Genomic DNA, 18,369 nt, shown 5'->3' with positions numbered 1-18,369 from the left:
TAAACCCAATCAAGAATTATAGGATTGCCCCTTTGTTTAGCCTTTCTTTATGTAATTGACTGACATGAATATTGGAGTGGGTTGCTTATCCCTTCTCCAGTGGATCTTCCTGACCCAGGAATCAAACCAGGGTCTCCTGCACTGCAGGCAGATTCTTTAATAACTGAGCTATCAGGGACGAAACATTAAATTTTCCCACACATGGAAGCTCATTTGAAGGAATAAATAGGAGAAAATTACTCAGGGAACTGTTGTCAAGAACTATGTAGAGTCTAAGATTTTACTATACTCACAAGCTAACAACTTAGTCTGGCTTGATTTCATATAAGCTGGCAAAAAATATGAGAATCCTGGGTCAGAGAAGAAGGACTTTATTAGGAGCCAGAAAATAAGCATTTGTGTCTGTTCCCACAGGACAATGTGAAAGGGTCGGGTAATACCTATACATGCAGTGAGTTGTGTTATAAGGGAGGAAACCTGAGCTTCCTGAACTCAAATCTTTTATAAAAGACAGTGAACAGAAGCAGGGCTATCCCTTGCTCCAGAGGGAGACACTATACTATCTCCTGTGATGGAGCACAGTACAAGCAACCTTGAAGAGCTAGTTCAGACCAGTATACTCAGTGCAAAGGACAGGAACACAGGAGATCCATGGAGGACAGTCCTCCAACAGCTTTGTCTCTGTTCCAGTCCACTTCAACATGGGCCATGATATTATTATATGGCAAAATGAGACCGAAGTGCATCTGCTTCTTTTTTTTAGTAACAGTATATCTGGATCTATCCTTAGTGGGTCTGCACAGGTGAGTTTCTGTGACTTGCTGACTCTATACATTAGATCTGCAGACTTTAGTCCTTCCTGCAGACCTGTTCTGAGAGGCCAGGAGGTTTGGGGTTTTAGATCCTCCCTTTTGTGGCTGGAACAAGCACAAGCTGGAATCAAGATTGCCGGGAGAAATATCAATACCCTCAGATATGCAGATGATACCACCCTTATGGCAGAAAGTGAAGAGGAACTAAAAAGCCTCTTGATGAAAGTGAAAGAGGAGAGTGAAAAAGTTGGCTTAAAACTCAACATTCAGAAAACGAAGATCATGGCATCTGGTCCCATCACTTCATGGCACATAGATGGGGAAACAGTGGAAAGAGTGTCAGACTTTATTTTGGGGGGCTCCAAAATCACTGCAGATGGTGACTGCAGCCATGAAATTAAAAGACGCTTACTCCTTGGAAGAAAAACCTGTGACCAACCTAGACAGCATATTGAAAAGCAGAGACATTACTTTGCCAACAAAGATCCGTCTAGTCAAGGCTATGGTTTTTCCAGTGGTCATGTATGGATGTGAGAGTTGGACTGTGAAGAAAGCTGAGTGCCGAAAAATTGATACTTTTGAACTGTGGTGTTGGAGAAGACTCTTGAGAGTCCCTTGGACTGCAAGGAGATCCAACCAGTCCATTCTGAAGGAGATCAGCCCTGGGATTTCTTTGGAAAGAATGATGCTAAAGCTGAAACTCCAGTACTTTGGCCACCTCATGTGAAGAGTTGACTCATTGGAAAAGACTCTGATGCTAGGAGGGATTGGGGGCAGGAGGAAAAGGGGACGACAGAAGATGAGATGGCTGGATGGCATCAATGGACGTGAGTCTGAGTGAACTCCGGGAGTTGGTGATGGACAGGGGTTTCTGGCGTGCTGCAATTCATGGGGTCACAAAGAGTCGGACACAACTGAGCAACTGAACTAAACTGAACTGAACTTTTGTGACTGTTGGAAGTTTGTTACACCTTTTAGCAAACTTCAAAGCTGCTTTTCCTGTTTACATGGCATTTCCATGCTTATGTATAAAGATAAGAACAAGGTAAAATAAAACATACCGAAAAATAGCTTAATTAGTAAAATTATTGTAGAGAATACATTGGTGGTTGCCAGGGGAAGAGGAGTGGGAGAGGGAGGGATTGGGAATTTGGGATTCGAAGACGCAAACTGGTGTGTCTTGCCTTCCCACGTGGCACTAGTGGTAAAGAATCTGCCTGCCAATGCAGGAGATTCAAGAGACGTGGGTTCCATCCTGGGATGGGGAAGATCTTCTGGAGTAGGAAATGGCAACCCACTCCAGTATTCTTGCATTCTTGCCTGGAAAATTCCATGACAGAGGAGCCTGGCAGGCCATAGTCCATGGGGTCACAAAACAGTTGGATGTGACTGAGGACAGAAACACACACAAACTGGTGTGTGTGTGTGTGTGTGTGTGTGTGTGTATAACGGGTAAACCACGAGGTCCTGCTACACAGCATAAGGAACTATATTCAGTATCCTTTGACAAAACATAATGGAAAATAACATGAAAAGATACATATATATATAAAGCTGAGTCACTTTGCTGGACAACAGTACTTAACATAACACTGTAAATCAACTGTACTTCAATTTTAAAAAATCAACACATTGTAAATCAACTATACTCATAAAAATTTCAAAAAAAATAAAATAAAATAAAAAATTTAAAATTGTCAATGCGGTACCTCTTAAAAAACTGTCGTGGAGAATTCTCCAGCCAAATTTTTAGTAGATATTTAAGACTGGGTATCCTTTTTGATGGCTACTTAAATCTGTCAGTGCTTCTAAGTGATTTTCAATCATATAAATAATATTTTAATTGTTACCTTTAACTCTAGAACTCTAGTTACTTTAAAGTTTAATGTTATAGTATTTTCATACAACATATATTTAGTTTCTTATGCAATAATTATTGTTAATTTTAAAAACGAGAAATGCTATTCTTGTCAAACATACAAAACAACCATTTTGGGGAGCTGCATGGATAAAAGTATTTTAAAATACTAAAGGAGACAGGACCAGTGTCTTAGTTAAGCACAGAATTTTTTTTTTTTTGGCAAAAACCTCACACTTGAAAGATCCACTTTGTTTAAAACCATTGATCAATCCAATAGAACATCCAACTTCACAAAGTTGAATGTTGATTTTACCCCAAGTCCCTGTCCTCTTTTTTTTTGGATAAACTATTGTATGCTAAATCTAGATGGCGCTTATCTATTTAAATAGGAGTAGCTTTTTCTTCCGAGAAGGCAATGGCACCCCACTCCAGTACTCTTGCCTGGAAAATCCCATGGACCGGGGAGCCTGGTAGGCTGTAGTCCAAGGGGTCGCTGAGAGTTGGACACGACCAAGTGACTTCCTACTTTCACTTTCCACTTTCATGCATTGGAGAAGGAAATGGCAACCCACTCCAGTGTTCTTGCCTGGAGAATCTCAGGGACCGGCGGAGCCTGGTGGGCTGCCGTCTATGGGGTTGCACAGAGTCGGACACAACTGAAGCAACTTAGCAGCAGCAGCAGCAGCAGCAGCAGCAGCTTTTTCTTATTTTTCCTCTAAAGAAGGTAGGGTGGGCATTTTTAGATGAATGTCATCAATATTTCTATTTCTGGATATCACAGAGTTAATGTAAATTCATATGCCCAACACACAGTGAGGACAAAGAAACTGAAAGCAGAGAAAAGTTCATTGCAGAGCCATGCAAGGAGACATGTGACTCATGCCCTAAAAAGTCTGGAACTCCCCAAGGGTTTTGGCAAAGCATTTTTAAAAGTCAGGTGAGGGAGCAGGTGTTGCAGGGTACTTTGTCAGATTGTGCAAAACTATCTGATCGGCTAATGGTACATCACAGAGGTTATCATTGTCAGTCCCTGGCTCCAGCAGACCTGGGGCTATGTGCTCATGGTGATCAAGTAGTTAACATCTTCCAGTTGGTAGGTGTTTTCACATCTGCAAAACAACTCAGGAAATTTGCATCAAATACTATAATCTAGGTACTTCAAGGAGTAGTCAAGGAGTATGTCAAGACTGTATAAGTCACCCTGCTTATTTAACTTATATGCAGAGTACATCATGTAAAATGCCAGGCTGGATGAAGCACAAGCTGGAATAAAGATTGCTGGGAGAAATATCAATAACCTCAGATATGCAGATGACCCCACCCTTATGGCAGAAAGTCAAGAATTAAAGAGCCTCTTAATGAAAGTGAAAACAGAGAGTGAAAAAGTTGGCTTAAAACTCAACATTCAGAAAACTAAGATCATGGCATCCGGTCCCATCACTTCATGGGAAATAGATGGGGAAATAATGCAAGCAGTGAGATACTTTATTTTTGGGGGCCCCAAAATCACTGCAGATAGTAACTGTAGCCATGAAATTAAAAGGTGCTTGCTCCTTGGAAGAAAAGCTACAACCAACCTATACAGCATATTAAAAAGTAGAGATGTTACTTTGCCAACAAAAGTTGGTCTAGTCAAAGCTATGGTTTTTCCAGTAGTCATGTATGGATGTGAGAATTGAACTATAAAGAAAGCTGAGTGCCACAGAATTGATGCTTTTGAACTGTGGTATTGGAGAAGACTCTTGAGAGTCCCTTGGACTGCAAGGAGATGCAACCAGTCCATCCTAAGGGAAATCAGTCCTGAATACTCATTGGAAGGACTGATGTTGAAGCTGAAACTCCAGTACTTTGGCCATCTGATACGAAGAACTGACTCATTGGAAAAGACCCTGATGCTGGGAAAGATTGAAGGCGGGAGGAGAAGGGGATGACAGAGGATGAGATGGTTGGATGGCATCACTGACTCAATGGACATGAGTTTGAGCAAGCTCTGGGAGTTGGTGATGGACAGGGAAGCCTGGGGTGCTACAGTCTATGGGGTGGCAAAGAGTCAGACATGGCTCAGTGAATGAACTGAACTGAGGTACTTCAGAAATGAGCTAAAGCAGAGGATATGGGGGAAGGCCTGTCCTGGCCCCATAGGGTCCTACCTGGTTACAACAGGAATATTTATAGTTTTAAAAACTAAGAAGATGTGAGCTGGAGTTTCTTAGGCCAGGCCCCATATTTAGAGAGCAATCTCATGCATCTCACTGGGCTTTCCTGGTGGTAAAAAAAACCTGCCTGCAATGCAGGAGACCCAGGTTCCATCTCTAGATTGGGAAGATCCCCTGGATAAGGAAGTGGCAACCCACTACAGTATTCTTGCCTGGAGAATCCCATGGACAGAGGAGCCTGACGGTCTTCAGTCCATGGGGTCACAAAGAGTCCATGGGGTCACAATGAGCAACTCACATTAGTCCAACAGTGTTAAACTTTATGGGAAACCCGTGTTCTTGGGAAACAGCAATGTTTAAGAAATCCTCCCTCTCTTCTGCTTTCGGGAAATGCATTACTGCCAAGAAACACACTTCCCCATGTGACTTTGATAAGACCCAGGTATCCCCTCACTGACCTTTGGCCATGCCAGACACACACCCTCCATATTCTCATTCTTTGTCTCATAAATGATGGGTTGAACAGTTTGTACCCACTGACTAATCTGAACAAAATCCCTGACTTGACCAAAGTGAAGTGAAGTTGGTTTCTTCCCACAAACTCTTGAACTTTGGGTTACTCTCAACCTGAGCCAGTGGACAAGCCCTCCTTAACAACCCTTCCGAGAATCAGCTGACCCAAAGAAGAGGCACTCCTGGATGAACTGTCGATCACTCCACGTCCTCCCCCACCCCAGATTCCTTCTAGCCTTATTTACTCTCCATCTCTTATTAAAGTTCTAATGAGGTGGATGAAACTGGAGCCGATTATACAGAGTGAAGTAAGCCAGGAAGAAAAACACCAATACAGTATACTAACGCATATATATGGAATTTAGAAAGATGGTAACGATAACCCTGTATGCAAGACAGCAAAAGAGACACAGATGTATAGAACAGTCTTTTGGACTCTGTGGGAGAGGGAATAGGGGGAAGATTTGGGAGAATGGCATTGAAACATGTATAATATCATATAAGAAACAAATCACCAGTCCACGTTCAATGCAGGATACAGGATGCTTGGGGTGGTGCACTGGGATGACCCAGAGGGATGGTACAGAGAGGGAGGTGGGAAGGAGGTTCAGGATGGGGAACACATGTACACCCGTGGTGGATTCATGTTGATGTATGGCAAAACCAAAACAATATTGTAAAGTACTTAGCCTCTAATTAAAATAAATTTAATTAAAAAAAAAAAAAGTCCTTTTCTGCTGGACCATTGAAATCCTGCAGACCTTCCAGCTGGGGTGTCTCCCTCCTGCAAGAGGTCCCCCTTCCCATCCTGCAATGATCTCTTTGAATGAAGTTTCTCCTTAACTAAGTTCAAACCAGTTTTTATTTAACACAGGTTTAGTCTCTAATACTGTTCTTTTCACCCCTCTTTGAGGAAATTGTCAACCTCGTTTACACAGAAAATTAAGTTCAATTCACAGACATGTTCAAAACATTCAAAACACTTGACTGTGGATGGTCGGGTGTTAACTAGGACTACCATGATGCTCATTTCACAATACATACAAAATCCGGTCAGTATAATGGGCACATGAAACTAATAAAATGTTGTAAATTATATCTCAATTAAAAGCAAAACAAACAAAAACACACTTGACTATGGTTTCCAAAAATGCTTGGAATACATCTAAAATGTCAAGTTCATATGAATTTCTTGGGGGTCCAGTGGTTAGAACTCCATGCTTTCACTGTGGAGGGCTCCGGTTCAATCTCTGTTCAGGGAATTAAGATCCTGCAAGCCACACAGGACGGCCAAAAAATAAAATAAATAAAAATTTGAGATGAACTTTTGCTGCTGAATACTTGCTAGTGAAAAGTCAAGTTCAGTTTCTAAGGAAGCCATATACTAAAGATAAAACATGATGTGGCAAATAGTTGAATATCAATTGGTTGCCAGACCCACTCTCAGCAAGTGCTCCTGGGGAATATGAAACTTCAGACATCAAAGAGAGTGGCTCTGCCATGATCTTTGGTTGGGTATCTTCACTGAGGACTTCAGCAATTCAGGATTTTGAAGATGCAGATTATCACACTTACCCCGAGGTCTAAGGGGTAGGGGGCTGGGCAGCCTCCCTCTATATTCTCATCGATGCTCCTTGTCCACCTCATCCTACAGACATGCACCTGCTTTTCTAAAGAGATTTTAAAACATTTATTTCCAAGCTCCCAAAATTATTTACCTGTTTCCAACTGGAAGGGAGCCCTAAAAAGAAAGAAAAACATAAGGGTTCTAAAGGACAGATAGGAAGAGGCTTTGAGGACTGAAAACCCCAACTGGTTTCATCATTCTTCTGGATTAAAAACTCTCATTGGCTCTCTACTGCACACACTATGAAATACAAAATCTAGAGTTGGACCACAGGTCTGGAACATTCCTGCCATTTCATCTCCACCCCTACCCATGGCTCATCTGGTCCTAACTCACCCCATGGGAGCCACACTGGCCTCTGACTGTTCCTGCAGATGCCAAGCTCTCTTCCTCCTCGAAGTCTCAGCACTTGCTATTCCCCCACCAGAAGTGATCTTCACTGTCCCCATGGATTAAACACCACCGTCCTTCAAGTTATTTTCCGTTTCATTAGTAAGGTTTACCTTCTCTCTCCTTGCCTAAATTAAATCTTTGTCATCTTGTCTCCATAATAGTACTTTACATTACTTGTTGATTTGTTAATTCATTTCAAATTAGTGAAGTGCTGAGTTTGAGAAACTCTAATCTGCTGAAAGAGTGTTGTTCATTGTTCCTTTCCCAAAGATTTTTTTGAAAGACTTTCCCCCTCTTAATCTAAGTGTCAGAAATAGTTGTATTTCTGCCTAGCAATTGTTTTGGCTTAGTCTTAGGCGCAAACACAGTGAGCTGAATAAATGATCAATTTCCATTTTACTATTAGAATTAAATTTGTTACCTACCTGTAGTAAATGGGACTTCCCAAGTGGCTCGGTGGTAAAGATCTCCTGCCAATGTAGGAGATGCAGGAGATGTGGGTTCAATCCCTGGGTCAGGAAGATCCCCTGGAGAAGGCAATGGCAACCCACTCAAGTATCCTTGCCTGAGAAATCCCATGGACAGAGGAGCCTGGCGGGCTACAGTCCATGGGGTCACAAAGAGTTGAATGTGACAGAGCACACTTATAGTATATACTCATAACTCTATTTTTTATTTTCACTTTATTTCTGGCTCTACTTTTGATGATCAGTTTGTGTTTCCCAGCTGTTTCTAAATTGTATTATGTTATTATCTGTATAAGTTCCTGAAAACTGTATTAAATCTTATTTTTAAAGAATCCAGGGGTATAAATGAATAAATGCATAACACAAAATAAGGTATTTTCACTCTGGATCAAGGACTTACTAAAAAATAAGTACATAATAAGAAATTCTACATAGCCACTGGAAATGAGCATGAGGATTTGAAATTAATATGAATCTTTAAATATTTAACGTAGTGACTAGCATGTACTAAGTTCTCAGTGAGTATTTGTTGAATGAATAAATAGATGAATGAATTTGATTAGTCTCCGTTCTCATCATGACAGTGAAATGATTTTATAAGAAGAATTTCTGGGTTCAAGAAAGTCTGTTATTTAATATGATCTATTGCTGAAAATTAGAATTTTAGCTTGAACAATTTGTAAAGAAATCTGGAATTCCCAAAGTTACTATTATTTGTTCTAGGAGTTACATGTCCTTATAACAATTAAATACATGCTTTCGTTCAGTGTAGCCAGGCGATAGAGGAAAAACTTATATACAGTGTGCTCTGAGCATAATACTGCTTTTTTTTTTTTACATGTTCTAAGAAAGTCACAGGCAATCTTCGCCAAAACCCTTTCAATAAAATCATTATAAGTCTTCTGTTTCAAATCCAATATAATAGCTTTATATCTTCTAGGATAAAAGACTATAATTATCAGTGAAATTCTGTTATTCATTAAGAAAGCAAAATTTATCCACTATAAAATGGAAGTTAACTAATTAGAGAAAACATTTAGGAAGTCAGAAAGAAAATGCAGCTTTGCCATACCTTCTCCACTACTCCAGAAAAAAAGCATCTCAACTGCTAGTAAATAGGCTTTATAATTAGGATAATTAGGAACAATAAGCATTTATACCCATTTCAGTACTTTTTGAGGATATGATACTATGTACCAAGAATGCTCTGCTGTGCATGAGACAACAAGTTGTCAGTTTTGTTTTGCATTGCTCTTTCATTTAAAATCTTGGTTTTAGCAACGTGCTTACAGGATTTATGCACTGGATTTATGAACGTGACAGTGACTTTTTCCGTGTTAATGCAGGAGATATTTTGCTCCTATCACTCTTTGTTCTGGCACTGTGAATCTGAAAACACTTCTAGGGCACTCAATAATTTATGATTGTCCATTTTCTTAGAGTCCAACCTGCCCTGCTCACCAGCTACCTGGGTTCCTTGTGGGTGTGCCTGAAATATCCATTTTTTGCTTCATCTCTATGAGTTGCCAGAATAGCTACTGCTTTTGTTTTCTGCTCACATGCACATCGTCCTGGTCTCTCCTGGCCATGCTGAGAGACTCTTCTTGGGGAAAACCCAGTGAGGTTGTCCGAGAACTGTCTGCCTAGACACACTCCACGTAGACAGCATCCCAGCTTCTGCTCAGGGCCGGGTCTTCTTTCTCCCTCCTGCACCCCCAGGATGTGGTCTCATCTTAGAGGGATGCAATGATCACTAACCTTCCTTCAATGCTTCTTTTATCCTCTCATTCTTTTGTCAGCCTGAGGACTATTTTTTTGGGCTGCCATATGTGTGTGTGTGTGTGTGTGTGTATGAGCGTATGAGGAGAAAGATAAAGGTCCTGACTGACTTTTAAACCTCAAGTTCCAGGACTTCCCTAGGTTAGGACTCCACGCTCCCAATGCAGGGAGCCCAGGTTCCACAGCTGATCGGGGAACTAGACCTCGAATGTTGCAACTAAAGATCCTGCGTGCCACACCTGAAAAAAACAAAACGAAACAGAAACCCTCAAGTCCTCCTCAGGGCCTAGGGTTTTGCAACTGGAAACTTGTAGAGTGGCGCAACGGCTCTGCTGCCTGCATCCACTTGGTCCTTCCCTGAGGCAGTATGGGCGACTTGTTAGGTGCCCTTGCAAATGGAGGGAGAAAATAACCAGAAATACAAGCAACATCAGTTAGTCTTCAAAAATCACATCCTGCCCTAAATGTTTTTAACTTACCCAGAACCGTAAAATCTCCTATTTCTGGTTTCTACCTTTCCCTTCCACCTTTACAACCCCCTCCTTGATTTCCCTCCCTCCCCACAATCTCCTGGACCTGGGTCTGGTTTGTGTCGGAGTAACTTGAGCACATTTACATCAGGATGCTAACCATATTCTAATGGCTGGGATCATCATAGGAGACCGCAAGAAACCCTCAAGAAAAACACTTAATCCCACCATCTTCAGTCTCTCAGACAGAGCCTGACATATATAATAGAAAAGATTCAATAAACTGAGGAGATAAAAAGTATGGTTTGTCCCAACTCTAAGTATGAATGACAACAACTAATACTCAAGTAGCAGTAGCTACGCCCCTGCTCTTGGCAATTTGGATATGTCAACTCTTTGATTCAGACAGTAATTCTGTGAATAGGTATCTATTATTATCCTTATTTTACAGATGGGGAAGTGGAGACACAGAAAGTTTCAGCAACTTGCCCAAGATCACACAGAAGCAAACGAAAGGTTCATGATCTGAACCCAGGTAATTTGGCTTTAGTCACTATGCTCTTAGTCACTATCTCAGGCCACCTCTCATATATTGACTTGGCTTTCATAGGGAGATGGCATATTCATTGTGTAAAAGATGGTGATACATTTAAAAAATTACTGGCCAAAAACACCTCCAAAGAAACCCAAAAGAAAGAAAATATAGGGCAATGGAATTACATTGCTTTACTCGTCTTAACAAGGATAATTCATTGACACGTTTACTTTAAAAGCGCCAGATGACAGGGTCTGGACGCTCATCTATGCTAAAGGTCATGTTTGGTCTTAGACACTGAAGAGAACACACCCTCACAGATGGGAAAGAAAAAAGGAACTACAAAACTAGAAAGAATTACCCTTTTTAAAAGCATCTGGAAAGAAGGATGCAGGAGAATAGACTAGATATTTTTCCTGTGCCCTGATCTTTCCAGAGAAGAAAATATAGAATAATTCAGAGTTTACTTTGAGAGAACCCTAAACTTAAGTTAAAAAATAACTCCAGTGAAATAACCATGGAAATGGCATTTAAATTGGTTACTGAAATGGCTTTAAAACAAACATTTCTTTTTGTGGGAGTTTGGCTCAATCTTTCACAAGTTTATTAATTCTAATAACGGCACCCCACTCCAGTACTGTTGCCTGGAAAATCCCATGGATGAAGGAGCCTGGTAGGCTGCACTCCATGGGGTTGCTAAGAGTTGGACACGACTGAGTGACTTCACTTTCACTTTCCACTTTCATGCATTGGAGAAGGAAATGGCAACCCACTCCAGTGTTCTTGCCAGGAGAATCCCAGCAACGGAGAAGCCTGGTGGGCTGCAGTCCATGGGGTCACACAGAGTCAGACACAACTGAAACGACTTAGCAGCAGCAGCAGCAGCAATGACAGGTTTGGACAAAATGCCTGGGCCAGTAATAGTTAATCTAGAAAGCTTTTTCATTGCTTTCTTACTAAAACACTGAAAATCAGATTTTGGTGAACTTTCTTCCTTTGCTATAAATTATGATACTGATAATGATGATAATTTTACTTCTGTGGACATTCTGATACTTACCTTGTTGCTTTTATTGTTTTATATTAAATGCACCTAATTGCAACTAATGTGATAGAGTGGAAATATTTTCTTACTCAAATAAAAAGTGTTATCCATAAACTACCTTGGAAGAATCCAGCCAGATTGAAGCAATGGGTATCAAAAAGAAAAAAAAAATCAAAAGTAAAAGGTCCTTTGGCCCATTTTGGACAAAGAACACACACACATTCATTTACTCATTTATTTAAAAAGTGTTGAGTACCTATTATATACAAGGTAAAAGCTGGCATGTTAACAATGTCTATTAAATATGATAAATAATTACTCTGAACATGACCAGTCCATTGATTCATTTATGTCCTAATGGCTGGTTAAGTTAAATGATGGGTGCTGTCCATTTAAGGCTCTGAAGACACCCAAAATCCTGGTAAATAATATGCACTGTAGTTATAGTTATACTTCTGTTTCCAAAGTTAATAAATATAACACCCCAATGAGGTGTTAAGAACCCCAACTAGTTACATCTATGGGTGAAGTAAGCTGGTACTATAAGCCGGATCTAATTTTTTTGTCTGATTATGGGTGAACATTTGACATGGTATATAACTACATTAAGCACCTAGCAGATATGCATATCAAAATGCCATATTAAGTACATATGTATGTTAATAATAAAAGGAATAAAAGTCAATGTGGAAATTTCATTAAGGAAATAAGTAGCCCGCATTATCTGCATATAGCTTTCCTACTACTTATTAAACTGAAATAGTCATCATTTTTTGTTTCATGTATATATTTTACAATATGGGAATTTTCATGTAAAATGGAATCAATTTATTTTGTGATGAAATTTGGAACTGCAGCAGAATCTCAGCTTTTATTCTATTTTATTAAAAAAATTTAAAGCCATGAATAACGGTAAGATTTTAAAAAATGGAACTAGAGAAACACACGAAGTCACAATGCATTACTTTTACATTTTCTTTAAACTCTTCTACTGCGTTAACTATAAAACCGCTTTATTATAGAATCCCTTATTAGGGTCTTTTGTTAACGGAATTTAATCTAGAAAATTTAAATATCCATTGGTTATGTTCCTCTTTTCTGTATAAGATTGAAGATAAAAGTTAAATGATTTTAAGAATTATCAGGTAAAAAACATTTTCTTGTGATCTCTTGATGAAAACTCTCAAGCAATTTCCTTTCCATTAAAAATAATAATAATATTCCTTATGGGGTTATACTGTGGCCGAGACTTTCTGAAAGTAATTGATGTATGTTAACGAGAGGAGAATATTTTCATGCTAAACAATGTCAGAGGTTCACGTGTTTTTTAAATGATATTTTTCATTGATGATGACCTACATTTTTATTTGCTTACAACTTTGAGAACTGTTAACAGTAGAAAGGTTAGTACTGTGTGGTGCCAATTAGGTTTCTCTACACATTCAGGTTTTAATGGACTGAACTTTCATTCAATTAGCCCCTGGACTTTGCAGCCAGGAACCTCTTGTTTTCAGTGTTTTAACTAAAGGACAATAAGGCTTAAGAACAAGCTATGAAAAAAGGAAGCATCTAAAAAGCAAAAGTCTTCTCTGATCACTGTGTTTTCGTTTTCTTTATTGAACACAGACCTGAATGCTTTGAGCCTCTAAAGGTTTAGAACACAGCTACTGGCAGGTAGAAGAACGACAAAGGCAGAAAAAGAAGAGCGGCTGTCATTATAACCACACAATCATTGGCCGCCAACACTTCGAGGGGCCTCCACGAGTTCCCTGGCTCCTCTCCTGTCTCTGAGGGGCAGGGCTTCCTGGACAGTGCTGTTCCTATTCTCATGCTTTTCCAGGTGAGACACTACCACAGCTTTTCTTTGGAAGCCTAAGTAGCCGAGCTACCCTTTCCTATATCCATCTTGCCCTGACCCGCTATGTGCCGTCTGCTTCCTTAAACTGTTAGGCTGGGGATGTGAGGAGATTGGATAGAAGAGGTCATCTCTTATCTCTTAAACATTCTGCTGAGTCTTTTCTTTTAAAAAATTGGTCTTAGGATGGGGTGGGAATAATCACATGAAGAGGGGATAGAGTTTTCTGGAGTTTTTAAATACCACCAAGGCACTGGTAGTTAAGTGGGCTAGCGGTGACCAAGATTTTAAAATTGCTGTCAGTTCACAGGACAAAGATTCATGAATGCCCTTTTCAGTTCCCAAAGCATTTATTGATGGATTGATCGCCAAATTGGTCTATTTAGTGGAAAGAGGCACTCTTTTGTTATAGGGGATTAAGTGGAGAAAGACGGGCACTGTGGGCGCTGGTGGTGGGTTCCAGTTTGGTCATGCTTTCTGATCCCTAACTACAGAGTTGGATAAGAAAGTGCATCAGTTAGATGTGAAAAAGCATGTGCTGCCTCTCCAAAGTCCAGAAGTGCTTAAAAATTGTGATGTATATAATTTGGAACAATAAATTACGTGCACAAAAGGAGTTTATCATAACATAAATTAAAAAGTGACAACTTTATCACACAGTTACACTGCTGTTTTCCTTTTTTTTTGTCTTTTTTTTTTGATTTTGTCCTTTTTTGTTTCATTTTTCATTTCCATTTTTGTTTTTTTTTTATGGAGGGCTGGGGGAGGGCAGAGATTTTGTCCACTGAAGATTAATCACCCTCAATGATATATAAATTAGAAAAAATATCAGCAGCAAGACTCTCTGGAAATAGATTCTGTTTGATGTAGTTAGTCTGTCTTTTCGGTTTTGCCCTCTTTCACGGCGGCCTCTGAAGTTTTCCGCAGGGGGGCTTTCTCCGAGGTGCCATGTCCTTGGCCAGAATCTGCTGCTCCACCATTTTTGTGAGTCGTGTGTTTTTCCAAGTAGTTCAGCATTTCACTGAGGACTGTTTGGAAAGTGCTTAGGGCTGCACATATTGCTGGGGTCCCAAAGCCATGAGTGATCAAACTGGAAATGAGAAACAGTAGAAAAAGAGATGAGCAATTGGCAGTATGATATGGGATAACAAATCATCCCTCCCTCCCCATTTAATCTGGAACATTACATTAAAAAGCATTTATTATTCCTAAATGGTGCCAAGCATGGTGGAAGGTAGACGCAAGTCAATGCTCTGAATGATAAGAAGTTTAGGTCTATTTGTTATAATATGTCATTAATAGACTTGATTTGTTGTTGTTTAGTCACTGAGTTGTGTCCCATGCTTTTTTGACCCCCATGGACTGCAGTCCGCCAGCTTCCTTTGTCCATGGAATTTCCCAGGCAAGAACACTGGAGTGGGTTGCCATTTCCTTCTCCAGGGGGTCTTCCTGACCCAGAATTGAACCTGTACCCCCTGCACTGGTGGGTTCTTTACCACTGAGCCACCAGGGAAACCCTGATAGACTTGGTAGGCACTAATTATTAGCAATTCCAAGTGTTTGACACATGCCTTGACTCTGCGTCTCTATACCATTAAGAAAGCCAGTAAATACAACTTTCTATTGTGAGAATCATTGCTTTTAAGAATGGCACATACACTTACATAAGCCCAGATCACACAATAAGAGACCAAAAGTGGCTGAGTGTGCCTGACGGTTAGCTGTTCCTCTAACTTCATTTTTCTTTTCTTCAAAGTTATGAAGTTTTATCTGAGCATAAGGCATCCTGCTGGAGGCCACATTCCCAAGCTTCCCTTGCAGGTAAGTTGGACCCAGGACTAACCTTTCCACAACAGACCAAAAGAAGTGATGTTTGCAATTCCCATCTGCTTAAAATGAAAGGTACTGCCCTCTACTTTCTCTCAAAATAGCCATGCAGCTGTGCAGATATGAACAGAACAAGATGGCAGGAATCTACTCATCTCCTGTCTCCTATCTCTTTTCTGGGGTTTCAGCAGGTAATTAATTCACTAATAACCATAACTAATGAGTCATGTAGGGAGGGCTGTGGCAACCTCAGCATTGGTAGCCCATCCAACCGTAACAAACATCCTCTCTAGTTGAACAAACACCTAAGCGTAGATTCATTCTTTCTGCAAACAGAACCCACCCAGATTATTCACTTGTGTCTGTTGTTCCTGAAGTGACATTGTCAGGTTGCTCCCCATTACTCATATCTTATAAAATATAGAAAAACATGTTTGATGTACATCTTGCACATGTTATTATATCCATTTATCTATAAATACCATGGCTGATAAATGGTACATTTGATAAATGAAGTCGTTAACTACTTACAAGCCCTAGTTGTTATAGTTATTGTGACGTTATACTTAGTCGCTCAGTTGTGTCCACCTCTTTGTGACCCCATGGACTGTAGCCCTCCACGCTCCTCTGTCTGTGGGGATTCTCCAGGCAAAAATACTGGAGTGGGTTGCCATGCCCTCCTCCAGAGGAACTTCCCAACCCAGGGATTGAACCCAGGTCTCCTGCATTGCAGGCGGATTCTTTACCAGCTGAGCTACCAGGGAAGCCCACTGTGACATTAGCAATTTTAAAATCAGATAGTACTATCCTTCACAATATGTTAGTTTGCTAGTTATCCTTCTTTAGGTATGTAATCTTAAGGGACAAAAATGACAAGCTCTTAAAATATTGCAAATGATGAATTTAGGATCAAGGCAGCTACTGATATGCCTCAATGGTGATAATAGTAAGATCAAGCACATGGAGTTATTGCTTATATTAATACACACAAAGGAGTCTGGAGGATGCCAGACTATTAGGAAGTGTTTCAGCAAATGGTAGAAATTGTTGGCTGTGGGATGTTCATGGTGAGGGTGAATTTTTCTGCATGTCCATTATATTTTACAGGTTGCTACTATCTTTCATGCTGGCATTTTACAAAGCCTACCCTATGCCTAAGTCACAACTAACATACATTAAAAAGAAAAAAAACCAGACCTCAGTCACCAATTATTTAGAAAACAAGACTGGTTAATGCTTGGGTAACTATATACACCAAAGTTTGCCTTTTATGAGTAAGGCATCACCATTGTTGAAGCATATACATATACATATCTCACATTGCTGAACAGGAAAACTGACTTCGGCTCCATTTCTACAATGATAACAGTTAGAGGGGAATCCAAATGTTTTAGAACTTACCAGGAAGACAGAACATAAATGGAGTTGATTAAAGTGGTAGAAGAATTAATCATGGTGGCAACCGCATAAAGAACAAATGAGGCCATCTATTAATGTCTAGATGCTTGGCCCTGAGCTCAAACTATTTGGTTGACCAAAAAGTTCGTTCAGTTTTTTCCATAGGATGTTATACATGCTAACGGGATACCTCTTTTCTCATGCTTTATTCCTGTTCAGGGCTCCTTGTACCATTGAAAGTGAAAGTGAAATTCACTTAGTCCTCTGCGGTGTCTGACCCATTGTGACCCCATGAACTGTAGCCCACCAGGCTGCTCTGTCCATGGAATTCTCCAGGCAAGAATACTGGAGTGGGTTGCCATTTCCTACTGCAGGGGATCTTCCTGACCCAGGGATCAAACCAGGGTCTTCTGCACTGCAGGCAGATTCTTTACCATTTGAGCTACCAGGGAAGCCCATTAGACGAATTTATTTTCCTCTCTATTGCCATGTCCTCTCAGTTTTGACTCCTCTTTCAGAAATTACAGAATTTAGTTCCACTTGGGTAAATATTAAGGTTAGTAGCCAATATCTGAGTTCTGACCATATGCCAGGCTGTGTTCTGAGTGCTTTCTTCTGCACCTCTGATATAATCTGGGCAACAACTCTAAGAAGTATTATTATGTCCATTTTACAGATGAAGAAACAGATACTCAGACATATTAAATAATTTGCAGGAGAAATTCTGTATTGACTCTGTGCTTATTTACATTCCTCTCAGGCTGTGGGTGTGTTTATGACTTCATTTTGAGAAATCAGTCTATTGGCTGTTTTTGCTCAACTTCTCTAACTGAGCTTTGTTCTATGGGCCGGCTCGTAGCATGAAAGATCATTCTTACTCATTTTCCTGTTTAAAGCTAGGATTCTAAAAGGCCAACTACAGGAACTTTCCTGGTAGTCCAGTGGCTAAAACTCTGCTCCCAATGCAGAGGGCCTGGGTTTGATCCCTGGTCAGGGAACTAGGTCACACATGCTACAACTAAGCGTTCACATGCCTCAACTAAAGATCCCACGTACAGCAGTGAAGCTCGAAGACCCTGCACACCGCAACTAAGACCTGGTACAGCCAAATACATAGATAAAAATAAATATTAAAAAAAACTTTTTTAAGGCCAAGTACAAAGTAGATGGGTCTATATAAATGCTCTACTTCTCCATGTTGACAAGAGTGGTTGCCATAATGAAAGATTCTCAGGTTGGCATCCCTCCTTGGCTGATGGTCTTTCTTGCTTCTAAAATCTGTACCTGATCTTTTGTAAGCTGCATTGTCCCATGTGCCCTGGGTTGAGAACTCTTTGCACAGAGTCTTCACATTGCCTTTGACCTTAGGCACTGTGTAATTTGTGGGAAGTTACAAAGAGCCTTGTAAGATGGTCTGATGAAAACATCTGCAAGTTTCTTTCCAGCTCTAAGCTGAAGTTCACTGGAATAATGCTTATGGTGCACTTCTTAAAACCAAGGACATGACAGAAGGTTATGGACATTGAAAAACCACTTAGCTCAACAGAGAAGTCTAAAACTCGGAAATATTCGATGTAAGAAAAGGAAGGATCTGAGGTGTTATCTTCAAAACAAAAAATATAATGTAAATG

General features: G+C 40.2%; 1 protein-coding gene across 1 annotated transcript in view; it reads right to left on the bottom strand.

Moving 5' to 3' along the window:
• Positions 1 to 13,902: 13,902 nt before the first annotated feature.
• Positions 13,903 to 18,369, bottom strand: part of TFAP2D (transcription factor AP-2 delta) — a 59,476-nt gene continuing 55,009 nt past the window's right edge. The window contains exon 8 of the mRNA XM_019985401.2: positions 13,903 to 14,603. Within this exon, the coding sequence (XP_019840960.2) occupies positions 14,384 to 14,603 (220 nt within the window). The 3' untranslated portion in view covers positions 13,903 to 14,383. The remainder of the gene's footprint in view (positions 14,604 to 18,369) is intronic.

This window comes from Bos indicus, chromosome 23 (assembly GCF_029378745.1).
Source record: "Bos indicus isolate NIAB-ARS_2022 breed Sahiwal x Tharparkar chromosome 23, NIAB-ARS_B.indTharparkar_mat_pri_1.0, whole genome shotgun sequence".
In the NCBI taxonomy this organism is placed as follows: Eukaryota; Metazoa; Chordata; class Mammalia; order Artiodactyla; family Bovidae; genus Bos; species Bos indicus.
This window is presented reverse-complemented; position numbering and strand designations above follow the sequence as displayed.